The following is a 23,654-nucleotide window of genomic DNA, read 5'->3' as shown; positions in this document are numbered from 1 at the left end:
CCTGAAATAAGAGGAATATGGAGGCTGACATATTTATTTGCTTTTAAACAATACACAGTGCCTGGCTGTCACGTTGATCTTCCGCCTCCAATACGTTTTAGCCATGGACCCTGAACAAGCATGCAACAACAACAATAACAATAATATTTCTATAGCGCTTTTCTCCCTGGGGACTCGAAGCGCTGTGACCCTGCATTATGCAGTCTCAAAGGCGCGGGAAAAGAGGTAAGTTTTTAGCCTTTTTTAAAGCTGTCCAGAGAAGGAGCCTCTCGTACTGATTGTGGAAGTGAGTTCCATAGAGTAGGGGCTGCGTAGGAAAAGGCCCGAGCACCAAATGTTAAGTGTATCCTGGGAATAACCAGCTTCATCTTGTTGGCAGATTAGATGTTTCTGACTGAAGTCTGACTAGATTAGCCACATGCTTGTTTGAGGTGTGTGATTCAGACATTACTGAAGCCAGAAAGATCAGCAGGACTACCAAGCATACGGTATTGTTTAAAAGGAAATACATATGGAAGCCACCATTTGCGCCCCCTCCCCCTTCCATTACTTTAATTCAGCTTTACTGTTTTGATGCTGTTCCAGTGGATGTAAGTATCGTTCAATGACATTACACAGAGGAAGCCAAGAAATTATGTCCCTTTATTCTCTCCCTATTCACAATTATATCTGATGCATCTGCAACACAAACCACTGACACCTATACACTTTAACTATAAAATATTTTAATCTGACAACTAATTCTCCTTGTATTGTAGGTCAACACTGGTTCTCTTAGTCAGGTCTTCAGTGACAAAAGGCCTGCACAAAGTGAACAGAATTCTCTGCTCCCCTACCTGACTGCATACAACTGTATATATAACCTCCTGCATTGGCCCTACTATGGTGAAGTAGGCTGTGTCCATTTTTGCAATTATCTCTGCCCTTCAATCTAATCCAGTGACACGGAGCTGACATTCTCCACTAATAGTGCAGCGCACGGTGCAGGTAACAAGTCCTTCTCTCCCTTATCTCACATTCTTATCAAGTCATTATGTCAGGCTTATGCCGCATTTTCCATTACCTAAAGGGAGAGGGAGCAATAACAGCTTCCAGCATCCATCCTACCTGGGAATGCCAATCATACAATTACATCTGCAGATACAGGTGACTAGGCATGGTTTAGTATCTGTAAATGATGTGGTTGTTTCCATATACTACCCATACCGCAATCTCAGATCTGCACATGGCCTTCTTCTGTCCTCCTCTAGAATCACCTCCTCACATTCACGTATACAAGATTTCTTACAAGCCTCGCCCCTCCTCTGGAATACCCATCCAAACACATCGGAGACTCTACAATCTTTGAAATTTTTAAGCGCTCTCTTAAAATTCACTTTTTCTGACAATTTTTTTTAAAGGGTTTAAAAAAAAAAAGTTAAAGTGACAGTGCCACATTAAAAAAATAAAGTGTTTTTTATTTTGTGAAGTGTTCACCCCTGCTAGACTAATTAACCCCTTGTGCCACCTATACTTAACCTTAAAGTAGATCCGAGATAAAGTTTTACTCCTTGCTTAATTGTGTTCCTTACATATAGTTTATTGGGCATTTCTTAAAGCCAAATACTTTTTTTAATACCCTAATTCCCTAAAAACTAGACAAGCTTCACCCACAGCTCCTCCAGAGGCGCAGTAGACACGTGTCAGCATCTACACAGGAGGGGACCCTGGGCCAGCTGCTGGAAGCGGAGCTGCGGCGAGGGACATATCGGCTGCCAGGGGCTGGAGGAAGTCCCGGGTAAGTCAATCTTTTTTGTTTTCATCAAGCTCTGATTTGTCCTTTAAGATTTGTGGACACCTGTAATGGCTGTCACCATAGCGATCAGATGCGATCACTAGGGCGACAGCTTGGGGATCCAATGCTGTATTGATTTATCACTATGATGTTGCGGAGCAATGCATCTATACAGCACTGGGGTTCCCAAACTGTGCACCCTAGCGATCACAGGCAATTTGCTACAGATGCACAAGCTGGCAATCATGGTATGCTACATGCCCAACTAGTGATAAAATATGGCCTATATGGTATCGTTTTTATTGACACAAGCCAAATAATGTATTTTGAGTTTTTTTTAAAACTGTGGTACTTGTCATGTAAAAATTAGGAAGGGTGAAACATTAAAAATAGTGTGTTATTTTTGCGTTCTTGCGTAATTTTCCTCCATAAAATGCCTGTGAAACAATACTTGGAAAAGAAAGTAACTTTGATGGCATAGGTGATAAAAAAAAATGATTGCTCTATCAATAGTGATGGAGCGGATATGCCTACATTTTCAGTAATCTTAAAGTGGACATGATCTCAGAACTCTTCTCTGCTCTAAGGCTAATTTCACACCAGGACGTTGCGTTAGAGGGGGCGTTAAGGTCGCATAACGTCCCCCTAACTCAACGCCTGGTGGTGCTGGATCTGGACGTCAGAGCGACCCGCGTTGTGCAGCTCACTCTGGCGTCAGTGATGCCGTGATGCGCACTCTTGTGCGCATGCGGCATCACGTGGTCCCGCCGGCCAATCGCCGCACAGAGCGGCTGCTCCAGGAAGTAAACACTGCACGTCATAACGTGCAGTGCATATTAATTAGCCATGTGCCTGGCCGCTCTCCGCTCCTCCCCAACATTACTGAGCATGTGCAAGCAGTCTAACGCGGCTCAGCCGCGTCCAAAGTACTGCATGCAGTACGTTGTCTTGTGACGCAGCGTTACAATGTAACGCAACGTCCGCACTGTGAACAGCCCCATTGATTTTTCATTACTGTGCGGTGGGCTGCGTTACAGGCTGCTCTAACGTGCGCCTGTAACGTCCCACTGTGAAACCAGCCTAAAAGATACACAACAGCATAATAACCTTTAAAGCGGATCTGAGATGAAAAACTAACTATAACAAGTAACTTGTCTATATATATTATCTAAAGTTGAGATAGTTTACACAGCATATCTAGCTGCAAACATCTTCAAAAGTTTATGATTATTTATTCCTGTGATACAATGAGGGCAGCCATGTTCTGTATGTCACATTGTCACAGGCTGAGGGCTAGAGATGCTATCAGCTTGCCTGTGTGTAAATTCAGTCCCCTCTCCTCTTCCCTCCTCCCCTCTGCCTCTGAAATCAATGGCTAGTAACCTCCTCCTCCTCCTCCTGCCCAGGCAGAGCTCCCATAAGCCCTTGCTACAGTGCCAAGGCACAAAAGGAGCTGTGGGCGAGGCTTGTTAGTTTATAGGGAATTAGAGTATTAAAACAAAACAAAAAAAGTATTTGGCTTGAGGAATGCCCTATAAACTATATGAAAGGAACACAATTATGCAATGAGTAAAAGTTTACCTCGGATCCACTTTAAACAAAAAAAAAATGTGTTTGTTACAGCTGATACAAATCCTAAAATAAATCTGCACAGTTTCTACTTCCTGATTCATGGAAGCAGACATATTGTTAACATCCTGTGCTTTCAAATGGGCTTATCTGCCATCTCTGCCATGGCAGTCATGTGACAAAGGGTGGAGATCAAATTACAACTAGTGATTAGACACAAATGAGGGGGAATTAGGCAGGCTAAACTCTCTAAATACATACAGGGTGCATTTCTGTTATTTTTTCCTTGTGTCCTGTGCAAAAGTTCAGGTCCACTTTAACTGCCTAAAGACCGCCCCACGCCAATAAGCGTGGACGCGGCGGCAGCCCCAGGACCGCCTAACGGCAATTGGCCTCAGGTCCTGGAGCCGGCTACTAAAGGAGACGTGCACAGGGTCCGCGCGCATCTGCTTCTCGGGGGGCGGAGCTCCACCCCCTCTTCTGTCTCCAAATGGCTATTGCTGCTTGGGAGACTGTTAGACGGCGTGACCGCCGTCTATAACATAGTGCAGCACTGCACGGGGGACAGCCGTGTGACACGGCTGTCCCCCTGGGGGACTAGAGAGCGATCGGCTCTCATAGGCAGAAGCCTATGACAACCGATCGATCGCGTGAGTGGCCGGCTGTGGGGAGGGAGGGGTTTGCTAAAAATAAGAAAAAAGAAAAACATTAAAAAATGCTACAAAAACACACACATAAATATTTATTTAAAAAAATAAATAAACAACTGGGGGGCGATCAGACCACACCCAACAGAGAGCTCAGTTGGTGGGGGGGAAAAGGGGGGGGCCTGCAGCTTGGCCTTAAAGCTGCAGTGGCCATTTTAGTAAAAATTAGCCTGGTCTTTAGGGGGGTCTAGCACTGTGGTCTTCAAGTGGTTAAGGGGTAAAAACCGAGGGATGCAAAGTGGTTAAAGGAAACCAGCAATAATGCTGTCTGTATTCTTGGCATTCAGATTCCATGGGATAAGATTAATTTTTTTTTGTCTACAAAATTCTCAGAAAATTGCTACAGTAATACCAATACGCAGAAATCATAGAAGGTGATCTGAGCCTTAAGCAAGTACTTGTTTGTCTTTTGATAAACTGTATTTTTGACTAGATTAGTGCCTTCAGGCACAGGATACACCTATATTACGCATTGTCCTTAATGCACCCTATGAAACCAGGAATACTTGTTGGCTCTAGAGATATAGTGAAGTGAGTAATGGTATGTGCAATAACTTATAGCAAATAGATTACATTTATTGTTCAAAAAAAGTCCATGCAGAATTTTCTTATCAATGTGTGTTAATTCTGTTTGCTTTGTATTTGTGCTTTTTATGTTGTATCTGCAGACTCTGCTTCATAGCTAAAGCTGTGTACATTCACTAGATAAAACTTGGCTGAGGCAGCTGAACTACCGCCCCTGCTCAGGGTCGGTTCCCGCTTTGCACCGTTCGCCGCTCACCTGTCCAGCTGCCGATCGCCGCTGCTCGGTCCATCTATATTCAACCCGGAGGCAAGCAGGAGCATGGGAGTATCCATAGGTAGCAATAGACCAATTCTCCCTAGCAACAGGGAGAATTTTAATTGGCCCTCCCTGAACCAATGAGAGTTCTCCCTGTTGCTGAGGATTCCCATTGGTCTTTTGCATCCAATAGCGATCCCCATGTTTCTGCCGGCTACCGGGCTGTGTGCAGTACAGAGTGGCGGTGATCGACGGCCTGTGGTTCTGTTGTACCAGGGGCAGATGCATTCCTCCATAGGCTATATGAGGGAATGCATCGGCCTGGCCTGGTATTATTGCGGACTGCACAGTGCCGTCCGTTTACTGCAATGGATCGCAGAATACAAAATAAGAGCCGTTCACTGTCAGTTTTAAGATGAGTGGAGAACGAACAAAAACCGTCAGTTCTTTGCTCAAGTAGGAACACAGCCTAATACTGGGTACACCCACCTGATGCAAATTCCCTTCCGATCCACCGGATCTAACCGATTATTCAGCATGGCTTCTGATCAGTAAGGGGAGATGTCAGCTGTCATATGACAGCTAAATATCCCCCTTCATGGCCTATCAATGGCAAACAGCCACTAACAGGACGTAACTGCAGCGTCCTTGGTCCTGAGGGGGTTAATAATCTGTAAGTTTTCACATTCCTCTTATATAATTTACTGTTATGGCAAATAGGCAAGGTCTATGTTAAAGAGGAACTCCAGTGAAAATAATGTAATAAAAAAGTGCTTCATTTTTACAATAATTATGTATAAATGATTTAATCAGTGTTTGCCCATTGTAAAATCTTTCCTCTCCCTGATTTACATTCTGACATTTATCACATGGTGACATTTTTACTGCTGGTAGGTGATGTCAGTAGGAGATGCTGCTTGCTTTTTTGGCAGTTTGACCCATCTGTAAACAGCTGTTATTTCCCACAATACAATGAGGTTCACAGACAGGAAACGGTCAGGACGATGGTCCTGACAGCCCACTGTGGGAGGGGTTTCACCACAATATCAGTCATACAGCGCCCCCTGATGATCCGTTTGTGAAAAGGAATAGATTTCTCATGTAAAAACCCTGGCCGGACATGACTGTCATGGGATCCAGCCATTTTTAGATGGATTGAGAGGTGATCTGACCCAAAGAAACAGTGTGTGATCATTACACAATGTCACAGTGTACAGGGTAAGATTGGGCGAAATACAAAGCCATGCCTGGCTGCTATTTTTCCTCCCCAGAAGCATCTGCTCCTGTCTTACAGCTCGCCCTCCCTCCACTCTCCATAGACATATTATTATGCAGGCCAGAAGACAGGAAGCCCTGAGGTTGGTTGGCTAATAACTTCATATCTCCGACACTCTGGTGGGGACCTTGATTGAAACCAGCGGATTATTCTTGTTCTACCAACTGTCTGTGATGAGGTGAGATTGTCACAATAATCTAAACCTCCTGAGGTCCCTGAGATCTTATGTATCCCCGGAATGTGGTGGAAGCTAATAATTAGGAGCATCTTTTGTATTCATAGTGAGAAAACAATCTATTCTGCAGTAACAATGTGATTTAGTCAATTCTCAGAGATTTCCAACAGGAAGACCTGAAAGAAGAAAGTACAGCCTCTAAACCAACCGGTCATTAGTGATAGGACTGTCCAAGGCTGTGTTTTCAAGGATACCCGAGGTGATATGTGACATGATGAGATAGACATGGGTACAGTGCCAAGCACACAAATAACTGTGCTGTTTTCCTTTTTTTCTTTCTCTGCCTGAAAGAGTTAAATATCAGGTATGTAAGTGGCTGACTCGGTCATGACTCAGACAAGAAGTGACTACAGTGTGACCCTCACTGATAAGAAATTCCAACTATAAAACACTTTCCTAGCACGAAATGGATTCTGAGAGCAGGAAAGGGATAAAAAGGGTCGATAGTTCATAGATTTTAGCTCTGGCATACTTCAATGAATGTGTCATTGAGCAAAAACAATAAACAATAATACAGTTAAAACTTAAAAAGTTGATTTAAACATAAAATAAAACTGTGGAATAGCTTTAAAAGTCATTTTTAGGAGAAGGAAGATCGATACAGTCGTTTATTTCATTTGTTTATTTTCGCCTCAGGTTTCCTTTAAGTAGGCCGCTAGTGACATATAGCAGAATGCAGTATATTATTCAGGATACCTACTTTTACGCCATTTCACCTGGTGTCAGCATCAGAAACACTTTCTATATCTATATGTTACTGTATATTAGTATGTAATCCCACCCTCTGAGTGATGTTTAGCCTAGGCTGTTTACCTTTGTGGAATTCTCCTCCTGGAACATTCTGGAAGACTAGGAATATTTTCTACTGGCTTCAGAACACAGTAAACAAACATTCCGCAGAGCTGCACCTGCCTGGACTAAAGATGTTGCGACATGTGATAAATTTCAGAATGTAAATCGGGGTTATGGGAGATTTTTACAATGGGCAAATGCTGACCTAAAAAATCAAATGGCTTATTTTTTTTTAACAATATTCATTTTTAATTTATTACGTTATTTTCACTACAGTTCCTCTTTAAACTTAAAGAGTACTTCCAGTGAAATAGACAGAGCCTGTAATGACAGGCTCTGTCTGCATGATGGAAAACAGGGGGGGGGGGGGGGCAAATACTAACCTGTCCTGACATCATCCATCCAGGCAGGCTCTGTGCACGCCTACCTGCGTGGCCACAGCCCACCCCCAACTTGTCAGCCACCAATCAGGACGCTGATTGGTGGCTGCCAAGGCTGGGGCGGGCCATGGCCACACATGCGGATGTCTCTGAAGACCATTAGCAGTCTTTAGAAATGTGGCCGAGCAGGGGGGCAATGCTGAGGAGGGGGGCGGAGCAGCTCTCTCTGCCCAAAGACTGCAGGACAGGTTATGTATACAACCCTCCCCCCTTCCCCATCCATCCTCATGTCATAATAGGCTCTGTCTATTTTCACTAGAAGTACTCTTTAAGCTGTTGCCAGAATCAGTTATTTAAGGATGCTCTGAAAACATCCTGACAGCGATTGCAGCCAGCTCAGCGCAACCTGCTCGACTGAAGCTGGCTGAGCTGAGTCAACATATGCAGCTGCTGTCGGGATATTTACAATGCATAATGAGATGGCTAATTCCAGGTACACATAACATATTAGGGAACCAGCGGCGCAGTTAAAGCCTCCTTTCTTATATCTGGTGTGACAGGGCTTCCTTAAAGCACACCTGAAGTGTGAGAAAAATGGAAGCTGACATATTTATTTCCTTTTACAAGACAAATTGCCTGGCTGTCCTGTGATCCTGCTGTTCCTCGCCTCTAATTGTTTTAGCCACAGACCCTGAACAAGCATGCAGCTCAGATGTTTGTGACTGAATTTACATGCTTGTTTCAGGTGTGTGATTCAGATACAACTGCAACCAAAGTGACCAGCAGGACTGCCAGGCAACTGGTATTGTTTAAAGGGAAATAAATATGGCATCCTCTAATTGCTTTTCTCTTTAGGTGTTCTTTAAAGAGACACTGAAGTGAAAAAAAAATGATATAATGAATTGGTTGTGTAGTACGGATAATTACTTGAACATTAATATTACTATTAATTATTACTATGGCACTGTGTATTAGGTGGGAGAGACCAAGAAAGCCTTTTTTTTTTTTTTTGCTATTTTTGTGCAGTGAGTGTTCATTTTAGACTTATTGAGGGGGTCTTGGAAAGTGAAGGGTAAAGGTTAATTGTAAATATATTTAATAAGCGTAAAATCGGCATTAAAGAGAAACTCCGACCAAGAATTGAACTTTATCCCAATCAGTAGCTGATACCCCCTTTTACATGAGAAATCTATTCCTTTTCACAAACAGACCATCAGGGGGCACTGTATGACTGATATTGTGGTGAAACCCCTCCCACAAGAAACTCTGAGTACCGTGGTACTCCTGGCAGTTTCCTGTCTGTGAACCTTGTTGCATTGTGAGAAATAGCTGTTTACAGCTGTTTACAACTGCCAAAAAAGCATGCAGTAACTACATCACCTGCCAACAGTAAAAATGTCACCATGTAATAAATGTCAGAATGTTAATTAGGGATTTAAAAGATTTTACAATGGGAAAATACTGACTAAATCATTTATACATAATTATTGTAAAACTGAAGCACTTTTTTAATTACATTATTTTCATTGGAGTTCCTCTTTAAGGTTCAAGAGTACAGTGCTTTTGGGGTTAAGTCTTCAACCACCAGCGGCACTTTATCACTGGTGACATCTCTGAGCCAACAAGGAACAGGACGGAAATGATGGCGCCAATAACATACGAACCACATTTGTGACATTTCTTACTACTCATTAACACTGTGACGCTGCTAGCTGCTGAAACATGAGCCAACAGTCACTGCAGGCAATTCACAAAAGACCTCTGATATCAAATGTCTCGTATGAAAAAAAAAATGTATTTGTTTCTACAAGTACTTGCCTACAGGAATGTTTCCATGTGTTCTGGCTCAGCGTGTGTCATTGTAAACTGCACATTTCAAATTGCCAAACAAAGATTGATTTCAGGCCTTTCTTTCTCTCTTAATTGTATCTGGCAGTGATACGCCATATTTATATGATCTGTGTGGACGGCATATAAATTCTTGGAGATGGTAGTGATGCAGTTGGCGATGCAAAGTGTACCTGTTATTTATAAGCAGTGGTGGGGGCAGATATTTTGAAGACGGCATAAAGATTGCAGTAAATAGACTCTATCAGTTCACTTATGTAGGGACATACCGTATTTTTCGGACTATAAGACGTTCCTGACCATAAGACGCACCTTAGGTAAAAAAAAAAATATACTAAACCTGGAGCATCCATGGTGAAGGGGCATCTTGTGGGTTATGCCCCCTTTGTACCTCATGCCATCTTGTACCTTTTGTGTCTCCCTGTGTCCTCCTCTGTCCCCCTTGTGTCCCCCTGTGTCCTCCATGTTTTTGCCTCTGTCCTGCTTGTGTCCTCTATGCCAAACCGATACAAAACTGACAGGACTGGACCGGAAATGTACAGATTTATGTGTGAACATAGCCAAAGAAACCCAGGCAAAACTGATGCCAGCTGTCTAAAACTGACGGGACAGGAGTGGACACCTTTTTACGTGTGAACTAAGTGTGTTCAGGTCCTGAGAGAGGCTGGTATTTTCATTAAACAGTTTTAAACTGTTTTTTTTTCTTTTTTAGGCACCTCTTACCACAAACTGTCATTAGTGCTCAATCTAAATGGCCAATGCCAGGGACAGCCAGTTAAGCTACTAGTATGTTTTTGTTGTGTGGTAGGAAGCCAGAGTGTCCAGAGAATGTCTATACAAACACAGGGAGAACACACAAATGCTATGTACTGTAGATATGGCTGAGGTACTAAGCTTGGACTCTGGTGCGGCAAGTCACGAGTGCTGGCCACCATGCCATGAATAATATAACCATGTTCTGTTTTAAGAGGCCAGCTCTGTAATAAAAGCATTTAAGGAGAGGATGTTTTGCTCTTTTTGGGGCTAAATAACCATAGCCTATGTGGTTAAGCCGCCTATTTGTACTATGTACTCATTCATTAGCTACAAAGAAACACACAAGATGTTGATGGTATTTGGCAGCAAGAGCACTTCTAATTAGGAAGAACAATGTAAGAGCCAGGGAAGATTCTGACACGCTTCTGAAAGTATTTAGGTAGTATCCATCTTTGGTTTAAAAAAAACAGAAAAGATTTGTAAAGAATGTTTAGAGCTAAATATATCCAACGTGAGCAACACACAAGTACAAATAGCTACAGCTGCCCTAACAGATTCAGTACACTTGTTGTGTATTTTCTGTTCCTGTCCGAGCTATTTGTAGTCTCTGGAAAACTGCAATTTAGTCTGTAAATATTCCTCTCAGGTTAGCACATTGTGCAGTAGATCTGTGGGATTCTTTGTCCCACCACCAGTAAGGTCCTGTGCTGTTACTTACTGAGGTCACCTTGCGGTATATTTGGGCAGCGTTCTGGCACTCGGAGTATGGATACTCAGATGTGGCCATCTCCAGCATGCACATGCCGAAGGCATAGACGTCCACCGCTTCGTCGTACTTCTCCTCATACATCTCCGGAGCCATGAACTCAGGCGTACCTAAAAAAAACCCAGCAATAGGTCGACTTAGTAGAAATCACGTATAAGGTATTTCTCGTTTTCAAAAGCACAATAGATTTCCTTAGGGTAACATGAAAGCACTCTGACAGCACTCACGTACACCTGTTTTTATCTGGACTAAATGCCCTGTTGGAAGTGCGCTTAATATCTAAAAACATTATGTATAGCTTGGAGTATGTAGATCTTACCTCCTTAAGGACAAACCACAAAAGGTAAGTATACGTTTTATTCATGCACATAAGACAATAAGAGCTGGCCTGCTTCCTCAGGTCAATACAAAAGTGCCTTAAGAGCAGTGTGCCACTAACGTGAGTGCCTCTCTAATTTTTTTAGACATTAAGGGCACCTCCAACAGAGTATTTAGCCTAACCCCTTGGGGCCTTATATTGTAAACACCAGTGTTTCCAGTAAATCCAAAGAGTGCAACTGACCAGAGCCTGGTCAGCGGACCTGGAATACCGAGCAGGGGCAGTTATTTTCCTGTATGCCTAAATGGTGGTTGTAAATGATTGCAACCCATCCTTGTGGGTATACTTACATTTAACACACCCTATTTGTACAAACGATACTGCCCCATTGGGCTCCTGGTCTCTCTTATCTAGATAATTGGAGACTATTCCGATCACCGAGGATCACATCAGTCCTGTTTTTATCTGGGATGGAGAACTGCAAGACCGGATTTACAGTACAGTGAGTGGCTCAATCTGGTGGAAATATTATAAGCAATCCAGAAAGTGAACATAAATGGGATCTTTACAAGTTTTATGGCAAAAGTTTGCAATACTTGCCTGCAACATGTGGAAACAAAGTGGGGGCTGCTAAAAGGCTCCTTAATTAGCAGCTTTGTGATTGCACTTTTATGCAGTTGATGCTGCATGCAACTGCAATCATACCCAGCGATTCCCCAATCTTTCAGCAATCCTGACTCTGACCTAAGGGTGGAAAAGCTTAAAATTGTTGTTGTTTTTTAAAATAATCCAGCAATGGTCTGCTAGACCACTTATGAGAGCCCCACTGAAGATGTTTGGAGGTCTTTTAAAATGAAACAGGAAATTTGGGCATTGGAGGTGCCCCGAAAGTTTGGGAGCCCCATGGGTGCCCATGTTAATATAGGCTATTAACAGAAATTTTGGAATGGGTTTGTGGAACGGGAGAACGGTTAGGGCTAGGCATGGGTGGGGATCAAATAGGTTTAGGCATTGACTGGGAGAGGGGGGATAGGGTTAGACATCGGTGGGGGGTTGGTTAGGGTTAGGCACCAGTGAGCGGCTCGGTTAAAGTTAGACATCGGTGGGGAGGTTCGATTAGGTTTAGGCATGGGGGGCAGTTGGGGTCATGCATCGCTAGAGAAAGGGCTCATGTGAGAATATGGTTAGGTTTAGCAATATTTTACTTATGGAATAACCATTGCTCAATAGAATATCGGTAATTGGTAATTTTACCAATATTCTACTACCAGCTATTTACAGCACCCATATTTCCGTGGCACCCATTCGGCATATTACAGTAAATTAGTCTCTTTTTCAAACAGTTTGTTCCTGATAAACCACATGGCCTTTTCAACCGTCAATACTCTCATACAGAAAAATAGCACAAAGAAAAACGGCAGAATCTTGGCATAAAAAGAGTGACTACAGAAATCTTTGAAAATAAGAATATTGGCTGCCTGATTTTACTATACCTATGACACTCTTTGCAAATGAAGCACTTTTTAAGGTGGCCAGACCCAGGTCCCCAATTTTAACAAAGCCAGTGGGCCCAGTAATGAAGATGTTGTCACATTTCAGGTCACGGTGGATTATGGGGGGGCAGCGGGTGTGGAGGAAATGTAGACCCTTCAGAATCTGTCGACTCCATCTTTGCAAAACCTTCAGTTTCATCTCCTTGAACCTCTTCAAGTAGCTAAGAAGACAGAAGAAAACAAGTTATTTTGATCCTTTCCCAAAATGACGTATACAGAGGCAGTATTCCACAGAGAAAAGAGCTGACACATCCAAAGTAAATCTTTATTGGTTCCATATAAAAGCATAAGCCCCCTTTACCAAGGCAATGTTTGCTCAGGAGCAAAAATCTGTCTGCCGCTGTGTAAAAATTCTTGTAGGGGAAGTGGGATTCAGGCTCCTCTAAACACTCGACACGCAGTGACTCCGCTGTTTTTATTTGCCTTTTGAGCAAACATTGTCTTGATAAAGGAGCCCTATGTGGCTCCGGAATGTTGGCCATATGCATTTACATGGAATCCTTAAAGAGAATCTGTACTCTAAAATTCTTACAATAAAAAGCATACCATTCTATTCATTATGTTCTCCTGGGCCCCTCTGTGCTTTTTCTGCCACTCCCTGCTGCAATCCTGGCTTGTAATTGCCATTTTTATGAAGTGTTTACAAACAAAATACATAGCAAGTGATACGCTGAGAGGAGCTGAGTGTGTGAGTCATACAGAATGTGCAGGGGGCCTGGAGAGGGTGTGTATAGCTTCTATCTAATCACAAGCAGCACAGCACATTCCAGCCTGACTGCCTCAGCCCGACAGAGCAGACAGAGGAGAGAAGATTAGATCATATAACAGAGATAATACAGCCACTGTGCAACTAGTAAAGGCTGCAGTAAGACAGAGCACATTAGTACAGGTATAGGAACTTATAGGATAGAAGAAATAAGGATGAAAATTGTGTTACAGAGTCTCTTTAAAGATTTACTTTGGATGTGCCAGCTCTTCTTTCTATTGAATGCTGCATAGAGGGCGCCATTCCTCTTTCCCAGCTGTTGCACTCCCCTCAAACACAATGGGTTTGATCCTTTAGTGTGTGCGAGACAATACTACAAATGTATACAAAGGTAGATCTGGTCATTCAGTCCAAGCTTTGGGCTGTTACCTGGTTTTTACTACAAAATCATAGAGGACCTTCCACCAAAAATGTCACTTTTCATTAGAGAGCAGCAGTAGGGATGTTCAATGGGATGCAAACAATTCAGAGTTGATGCTAATTTTATACTTATTTTATGCAAATTATGCAGCTTGAAAATGGACACAGTAGTAGAGTAGACAGAGGAGCTGACCTATTTGAGTTTTATGCTCCGTTTCTATTGCCTGATGAAGCAGGCGCGTTGCACTTGCACTTTCTGGAGTATATAAATACATTTTTGTTGTTTTGAATATACACAACACTCGTGTGTGTCTGCTTGGAGGAGGTAAGTCCACAACGACCTCCTTTCATTTTAAGCCATTTAGAATATTTTATCCTTTTGGCACCCCTGTCTGCTTTTAGGGCCCTTTTCCACTAGTGCTAGCTGAATCGCTAAATCGCAAACCACTAGCGATTTTACAATCGCTAGGGTTTGCTAAATAACATAGGAATCGCGGTAGGTTATTTCCACTACCACGATTAGTTTTTGCCTCAAACGCGATCACGCCCCGGAGCGATATTTGCCGCGATTTTGCTATGCACTAAAGCATAGCAAAATCGTGAACGCAATCGCCAGAACTTTCCTGCACTTTGCAATTCAGCGATCGCTAGCGTTCAGCGTGAACGCTAGCGATTGCTAGTGGAAAAGGGCCCTTACAGTTCCTGAGTCCAGCCTTGGTGGAGGGGTGTTGCTCCTTATTTCCTATCTGCAGAGAGCGACTTCTTAATCCTGAGTGGGAACAGGTCTATTCTCCTCACATGCTGATATAGTGGTTACCTGGACGGTAACCCATGTTTGTGAGTATAAATCGATACTTACTTGTCATATCTACATATCAGTACATACAACACTATATTGGGCTCTCTGTGTCTCTATTCTGTGTTCCCTAGATACATACTAGTTCTACTTACTGTCCACGTTGTGATTCCTGTGAATTTTATGAAGGAAAAGCAGAGAATCCTATTCTAGACAGTTTCCATCTTGGTTAGCTTTGAATGAAGCTAATCCTGATATCATTTCCTCCCTCACTCTTTTTTATAATGATAATGAATCTTATCTCAGTCAGCCTGGCTCTATTTGTTACATTGCGGATGAGAAGGAAGCTTGTCAAGACCCCTCCCACATTCCTGCTCCTCACTGATTGGCTGAGGGCAGTTTAGTATGACACGAGGCTGAGAAGGGAAATACACCTCACCCCTTTGCAGAAGCTGCTCAAATATGATCTATGTATGTTTATACAAAGCAAGTTAGATATGACAGGGCACTTTCTATTATAGAGCTCAGTGGGGAGGAGGGCTGGCAATGCGTACATAATTTTAGGTAGGAGAAAAAAAAGAGTAAGGGAGGAAATGACATCAGAATTGGCTTCAGTCAGAGGCAGTAACTATGGATAGAATGGTTTTATCTTTATTTACTATATACAATTCATTGAAATCAAAATGTGGACATTACGATACATATTTTATCTAGAACAAGTATTTATCTACTTATCTATGTGTTTTTTTTCCTGAGATAGTATGGCTGTCTCTACTGCTTTAAAGTGGACCTGAACTCTTGCACTGGACAGAAGGAAAACCTAGAGAAATGCACCCTGTATGTATTTAGAGATTTTAGCCTGTTTAATTCCTCCTCATTTATGTCTAATCACAAGTTGTAATTTGATCTCTCCCCATATCACATGACTGCCATGGCAGAAATGGCAGATACGCTCATTTGAAAGCACAGGGTGTTAACAATATGTCTGCTTCCATGAATCAAGATTTATTTTAGGATTTGTATCAGCTGTAACAAAGAAATGTTTTTTGTTGAAAGGTTATTATGCTGTTATGTATCTTTTAGAGCAGAGAGGACATTCTGAGCTCAGATCTGCTTTAAGAGAGCTGAGCTTTGTATCACTGTACCAATTTCATTGGCTCCTGACCATGTGATAACTGTGAGCCAGTCACAGTGATCACAAAGGAAATAATGTAAATAAAACAAAATACAAAAAAAGGCTCTGGTCCTTGAGGCATTAGAGCTACATAGCCTGCAACCAGATTTAAGATAGGGAAAGATGGAATAAACAAATGGCAGAAAATTGAATTGAAAAGTATGCTAAATTTATTTTGGAAAACATTACTACTGGCGATAAAATAAGGCCTTCTAGAAAGTAGAGTGGGATCTATTGCCTGCCCACACACTGCAGACAGATTATACGTGACAACAGATTTATTATTATTTATATAGCGCCAACATCTTCCACAGCGATGCACAGAGAATATATTGTCTTGTCCCTAACTGTCCCTCAGAGGAGTTATCTAAGCGTACGTACAAAAAGGGCGCCTGGACAAAAAGGGCGCGGGGTGTAAACTCTAAATAATAATTAATCATTAATAGGGTTTATAAATATAGTGTGCTATATTTCGTTTACAAATAATGTTTAACAAAATTATAAATCATTAAATAATGTTTATGAAATCGGAAATTGTGAAAACGTTAATCTTCCCTGTTTCAAAAGTTAAACTTATAATTACGTTGTTAAAAAAACCAATAATATATGTTTAATTGTTATAATTGTATATTATTGTGAATAACCGTCATTTATGGTTTGTTGTTATAATAAAATTTGAAAATATTGTTTATAAAGATGATATAAATATAACTACGTTCGTAATAAATGTTGTAATACATTAGTAATTATTACTAAAATTTTACTAAAACTATACCTAAGCCTACTCTTACACAGAACCCTACCTGTACCTATCCCTAACCCCTAGACTCCCCTGTTGGTGCCTAAACCTAAGACCCCCCTGTTGGTGCCTAAACCTAAGACCCCCCTGTTGGTGCCTAAACCTAAGACCCCCCTGTTGGTGCCTAAACCTAAGACCCCCCTGTTGGTGCCTAAACCTAAGACCCCCCTGTTGGTGCCTAAACCTAAGACCCCCCTGTTGGTGCCTAAACCTAAGACCCCCCTGTTGGTGCCTAAACCTAAGACCCCCCTGTTGGTGCCTAAACCTAAGACCCCCCTGTTGGTGCCTAAACCTAAGACCCCCCTGTTGGTGCCTAAACCTAAGACCCCCCTGTTGGTGCCTAAACCTAAGACCCCCCCTGTTGGTGCCTAAGTAACCCTCCCTGTACCTACCCCTAACCCCTAGACCCCCCTCTTGGTGCCTAAACCTAGGACCCCCCTGTTGGTGCCTAAACCTAAGACCCCCCTATTAATGCCTAAACCTAAAACCCCCCTGTTGGTGCCTAAACCTAAGACCCCCCTGTTAGTGCCTAAACCTAAGACCCCCCCCGTTGTTGCCTAAGTACCCCTCCCTGTACCTACCCCTAACCCCTAGACCCCCCTATTGGTGCCTAAACCTAAGACCCCCCTGTTGGTGCCTAAACCTAAGACCCCCCTTTATTATGTGGATAATAATGTTTTACTAATTGTGGATTCAAAAAAAATTTTGCAATTTACGTTACGTACTGATCGCTTTATTTTGTGAATAATGTTTTACAAACAGTAAGAGATAAAACTTTAAATAATGTTTTAATTATTTAAATAAGATAAATATGTTTATTATTTTCATAAACGTTATTCGGCACGGGTGCATTTTATAAACGTAAATCACCACAAGTTCAGTTATAAATCATTAAACATCGCCGGGCGCCGTTTGTAAACTTTATTTAGCTCCTGGCGCCGTTTATAAACTTTATTTAGCTCCGGCGCCCTTTTTTCCTACTCGGCGCCCATTAAACGCTATTTATTATGGGAGTGAATGGCGGCGCCCTTTTTGTCCACTAGCGGCATGCGCCCTTTTTTCCCAGCTCCGTTATCTAATCCCTACCATAGTCGTTTGTCTAAGTATGCATTGGGAAGCAGTAAAAAAGGGCGCATATGGCTAATGGACAAAAAGGATGCCGCCGTAGACTGCCATGCAAAATATCGGCGATTGGGTGCCCGACAGGAAATTAGGGCGCCCGAGAAATAGCGGTTGCAGGGATCGTGTTAACAAAAGTTTTCGTTTATAGAATAAGGTTTATTACAAATATCATTTACAAATTCATATTGACTTTGTGTTTTACTTATTTTTTCGTTTTTAAATTTCGCTTATAGGAGGTTTTACTTATTTTTTTGTTTTTAAATTTCGCTTTCAGGACGGTAACAAGTACATTTTCGTTTACACTTATTTTAGCACTTTAAAATTCGCTTTTATATGTATAATGCTTAAAGAGAGTCTGAAGCGAGAATAAATCTCGCTTCAGACCTCTTAGATAGCAGGGGCATGTGTGCCCCTGCTAAAACGCCGCTATCCCGCGGCTTAACGGGGGTCCCTTCACCCCCAAATCCCCCTCGGTGCAGCGGGGGAGCGCTTCCTGGTTGGGGCAGGGCTAACCGCCGCAGCCCTGCCCCGCGCGCGTCTGTCAGCGCGTATCTCCGCCTCTCCCCCGCCCCTCTCAGTCGTCCTTCACTGAGAGGGGCGGGGGAGAGGCGGCGATGCGCCGCAGATAGACGCGACTGGAGGCAGGGCTGCAGCCGTTAGCCCTGCCTCCAGGAGCGACCAAGTCTGCGACCAAGTGTTGCAGTGGGGGGTTTGGGGGTGAAGGGACCCCCATTTAGCGGCGCGATAGCGGCGGTTTAGTAGGGGCACACATGCCCCTGCTAATTATGAGCTCTGAAGCGAGATTTATTCTCGCTTCAGAGTCTCTTTAAATATCGTTATAATGCTTAAATATCGTTTTCAACCTTATTCTATTAGAAATACATTGTTTTAGGTATTAACTTTGTTTTTTAGACTTATAATGCATCGATTATAGTTTTTAGATTTATCCTACTAATATATTGCTTTTAATATTACCGTTATTTTAAGATTTTTAACGCGTACATGATGGTAAGGCTATTTATTCTAATATGTATATATATATATATATATATATATATACACCTTTTTGTATTACAAATATATACATTATTCTATTCATGTTATTTATAGTATTTTAAGGATTAAATATATTATTGTTTATATGTGTGTAAGGGTGTTTATGCAGGGGGATGGTTAGGGTTAGGCACCACCAGGGAAGTCTTAGGGTTAGGCACTACTAGGGGGTTTGTTAGGGTCAGGCACCACCAGGGGGTTGGTTAGGGTTAGGCACCACCAGAGGGGGTGGTTAGGGTTAGGCACCACTAGGGGGGGTTTAGGGTTAGGCACCACCAGGGGGGTTCTTAAGGTTAGGCACCACCAGGGAAGATTTAGGGTTAGACACCACCAGGGAGGTCTTAGGGTTAGGCACCACCAGGGGGGTCTTAGGGTTAGGCACCACCAGAGGGGTCTAGTGGTTAGGGATAGGTACAGGGAGGGTTCTATATGAGAGTAGGGTTAGGTGTAGTTACAGTACATATTTGTAATGTGTAAAATGTATTAAATTATGTATATTTACACAAAGGGGGGTCTAGGGGTTAGCGATAGGGACAGGGAGAGATATGTGTGAGCCTATAGTTAGGTATAATTGCAGTATAGAAGGTATTTTGCCGTTTCATCTCCGTTTATTGAACCTATTTAGCACTAGATTTTCGTTTATAAGCTATAAACGAAAAATATTGTTTTACATTAGAACTTATAATTTCAGCTATATCCCACGCCTTTTTTTAATGCACACGCATGCATTGTGTAGTGTATGTATAGTAGTCTAGGGTCAATTTAGGTATGTATGTTTTTGGGATGTGGAAGGAAACCAGAGTGCCTGGAAGAAACCCACACAGACACAGGGAGAACATACAAACTCCTTGCAGATGTTGACGTGGCTGGGATACGAACCAGAGACCCAGCACTGCAAGGCAAGTACACGCTAACCACTACACCACCATGCTGCCCAGAATAACAATGTTATTATGTATAAGGGAAAATAAGAAATATATTTTTCGTATTACAAACCTGCATGATAAACAGTGTCTCAAAAGTATTCCTTGTGTAATCTACTTATTTAGCCATTGAAAGGTATCATTTATTCCTGCATTTTACTGGTTTTACCTGTGACTAACATGTTTAACACGATACAGCATTGCACTGCTATTTACAATAACATGGTCGTCATGTGTGGCAGTATTTATGACAACAAAGTACTTCACTAGTATTGTTTATATGACAGTCTAATGATTACGTAACAGACTCTATGTTATTAAAGAGACTCCGTAACAAAAATTGCATCCTGTTTTTTATCATCCTACATGTTCCAAAAGCTATTCTAATGTGTTCTGGCTAACTGCAGCACTTTCTACTATGACAGTCTCTGTAATAAATCAATGTATCTTTCCCTTGTCAGACTTGTCGGCCTGTGTCTGGAAGGCTGCCAAGTTCTTCAGTGTTGTGGTTCTGCTATGAACTCACCCTTTCTGGCCCCTCTATGCACACTGCCTGTGTGTTATTTAGATAAGAGAGAAGAGAGAAGCTGCTCTAATCAGCTGGATAAATCGTCCTCTGAGCTGGCTGGGCTTTCACATACTGAGGAATTACAAACAAGGGCAAAGCTGTTTGCAGGAAGAAAAGAGCAGCCTGAAACTTCAGTGCATGGGGGAAAGAAACACACAAATGATCTCTTGAGATTCAAAAGGAATGCTGTATACAGCCTGCTTATGTATGGATGTATTTTCTATGTGTGGACATACTGTACATCAACCTACTTCCTGTTTTGGTGGCCATTTTGTTTGTTTACAAACAAACTTTTTAAAACTGTTTTTAACCACTTTTAATGCGGCGAGGAGCGGCGAAATTGTGACAGAGGGTAATAGGAGATGTCCCCTAACGCACTGGTATGTTTACTTTTGAGCGATTTTAACAATACAGATTCTCTTTAACCAATTGGAGGTGCAAAAGGTCACAAAGAAATGTAACTTTTGCCAAGCAGAGGAGACCCACGTGCTTTTGTCATACACCATGCTTCATTGCATGAAACCAGACTGACAACATTGTAAGATGCAGTAAAGCGTTACTGTCTCACAGGGAAAACCCTCCTAAGCTGATTTTGGCAGGAGAAAATGGTATTGTATTATAATCTTACATTTTAGACAGCAATCTGAAATGTGACATGTTTGTATTATGTCTGAGATTAACCGCTTCTGGACGGGGGTGATTGAAATCTACGCCCTGTTTGGAGGCTGTTATTCCTGCCAGGGCGTAGTTTTCACCTCACCACCGCCGCGTGCACTCACCACTTTCGCCGATCGTGATGCTCTCTGCCCACTGAAGATCACTTGCCCTGCTGTCGCTATGACAACAGAGCTCCGTGAGACAGTCAGGACCCGATTTCATTGGCTCCTGATCCTGTCATCAATGTGAGCAAATCCAATTGGCTTACATTGATCACACGGCTCACAGAGCTCTGCCATTCTACAAACGGCAGAGCGGGTGGGCTGAGGCGACAGGTGTCTAGCTGACCAGCCTCCCTACTCACTTTTATGCTATTGTGGCAGTTGCACTGAGTGTTTATAAATACTTGAGAATCCCCATGAGGGGATGGACTAGTCCCAAATCTGTCAGACCTGTCAGATTTGTACTGTCTACTGTAAGCACCAGCAGCATAAGAAAAAATACATTTAGGGCTTGTTCACATTTCATTCCGTTTGCATTAGCGTTGGTTTTTTTCTTTCGATTCCCGGCGTTTAGGTGGGCGTTCAATCCCACCTTGGCCTAAAATATTGGTTCAAAGAAGAATGGCAAGAAAAGCACTTACGTCTTTAGAGTGCCGGATGTCATGAGCTCTGTGACAAGAACAATGCAGATCTGTCCCTTCACCAACGACTTCCAGGAATCATAAAATCTCACAATGTTTGGATGTTGCAGGCCTTTCAGCATCTCCACCTCTTCACTGAACCTCTGGCGCTCCGCTTTGGTCAGCTTCCTGGTCTACACAAAACAGAAGACAAAACTTATAATCCCATATAAAATGCATATTTTATACTTATATACACATTACTACATAACAGATTTTTTTTTTTAAATACTTGTGTTGGAAGCTGGAGCCATCCAAGAGGGGATCAGAATGAAAGCAAACTTTTTGAGATGAGAAAGAGGGACATTTAGGCCATGCCCCTGCCACACCCCTGATCACGCCCATCACAACCCTAGTCACGCATACCATAAATATTTCATAAGAAAAATATGTTGTTTTATAATTCAAACCACACTGGTCCTTTCTATCCTGGTTCATTTTCCTTCATATTACCATTTAAAAAATAGTCATATTTCAATTTAAAGGATGGGAATAAAGTTTAGAGTCAAACACATTTTTTAGTAGAGAAATATATATATTTACATAGAAAGAGGGACAAAGTCCTGAAAATGGGACAAATGAGGAGGAAAGAGGGACAGGGCGCCCAACATTTCCTCTATTGCCACTAATCGCGTTTTTTAACTGCAGTCTATGGCGGCACCCTTTTTTCCATTAAAAGCTGTTTTTCAGCAGTGTTTCAGTGGAGTGGAGTAGAAATAAGTGGCAATAAATGGATAGCCACAATTTCCAAGCGCCCAGAATTAAATTTTTGTTGCCACAACAGGGATTAGTGGCAATCGCCCGCTATTTATAGTTTCAATTTTTGTGGTTTTGCAGGGGGAGGTTAAGGTTTAGGCTCCACTGGGGGGGTTATTAGGGTTAGGTATCATGGGGGAATGGCGGTTTATTAGGGCTAGGTACCACCAGGGGGTATTAGGGTTAGACACCACCAGGGGGGTTTTAGAGTTAGGCATCAGTAAAGGGAGGGTTCTAAGTGAGAGCAGGGTTAGGTTACAGTAAAATATCGGTAAACATTACCATTTTTCTCTTATCGGAAGAAAGTAGTAGAATATCAGTGACTTTGATGATATTCTACTAATAGTAATCTCCTGAGCCCTTTTTTTCCAGGTGCCTTTATTACACACACGCTCCATCTGTGCCCCGCCCACTTTGCAGTCTAACTGACACAATGATGCTGAGCAAGTTAGAATGAAGACTCCTAACATACAAATCTTCAGTCACCCATTAAGTGGAAGCACACAAGCAACTAAAAACCACTAGCTGTGGATCAGTTGGGCAGTGGCTGTGTTAATTAATCAACCAATAGCTGATGGATCCTCTGCTAGAAGATTTCTTTATAGTGAAACTGTAACCAAGGATTCAACTTCATCCCAATCAGTAGCTGATACCCCCTTTCCCGTGAGAAAGCTTTTTCTTTTTTCAAACGGATCATCAGGGGGCTCTGTATGGCTGATATTATAGTAAAATCCTTCCCACAGGACCTAGGCACTGACACCACACTGTGGGAGCCGTGTTGCATTGTGGGAAATAACAGCTGATTCCAACTGCAAAAAAATGCATCATCTCCTTCCACAAAGACTACCTGCCAGCAGTAAAGTTGTCGCCATGTGATACATTTCAGAATGTGAATCAGGGAGAGGAAAGGTTTTACAATAGGCAAACACTGACTAAATAACCTATAAATAATTATTGTAACAATTAAGCACTTTTTTCATTATGTTATTTCACTGCAGTTCCTCTTTAAGTAGTGCAACTTCTACACAAGCTGAGATTTGACCTTTAGGAAAAATTCTCCACTGAAGCTGAACTACTTATGCCTGGTGCACGCCATGCAATTTCCCATCAGATAAACGGGTTAAATCAATTATTTCCGACAGGTCAGATCTGATTTCCGATCATTTTTCTGATCGATCTTGTATAGAAGTGATCAATCAGTAAAACGATTGAAAATCAGATCAGATCAGATCAGACCTGTCA

At 42.2% G+C, this 23,654-nt stretch overlaps 1 protein-coding gene across 2 annotated transcripts in view; it reads right to left on the bottom strand.

Annotated features, from left to right (window-relative positions):
• WNK4 (WNK lysine deficient protein kinase 4) overlaps positions 1–23,654 on the bottom strand; it is a 331,918-nt gene that overhangs the window by 122,494 nt on the left and 185,770 nt on the right. For both annotated transcript variants that reach the window (XM_068261897.1, XM_068261898.1), the window contains exons 2-4: positions 21,618–21,790; positions 12,697–12,917; positions 10,837–10,994 (exon numbers count right to left, since the gene is read on the bottom strand). In XM_068261897.1, the coding sequence (XP_068117998.1) occupies positions 10,837–10,994; positions 12,697–12,917; positions 21,618–21,790 (552 nt within the window). The remainder of the gene's footprint in view (positions 1–10,836; positions 10,995–12,696; positions 12,918–21,617; positions 21,791–23,654) is intronic.

This window comes from Hyperolius riggenbachi, chromosome 12 (assembly GCF_040937935.1).
Source record: "Hyperolius riggenbachi isolate aHypRig1 chromosome 12, aHypRig1.pri, whole genome shotgun sequence".
Lineage (NCBI taxonomy): Eukaryota > Metazoa > Chordata > Amphibia > Anura > Hyperoliidae > Hyperolius > Hyperolius riggenbachi.
Note: the sequence above shows the minus strand (reverse complement) of the source record. Positions and strands in the feature narration are given on the sequence as shown.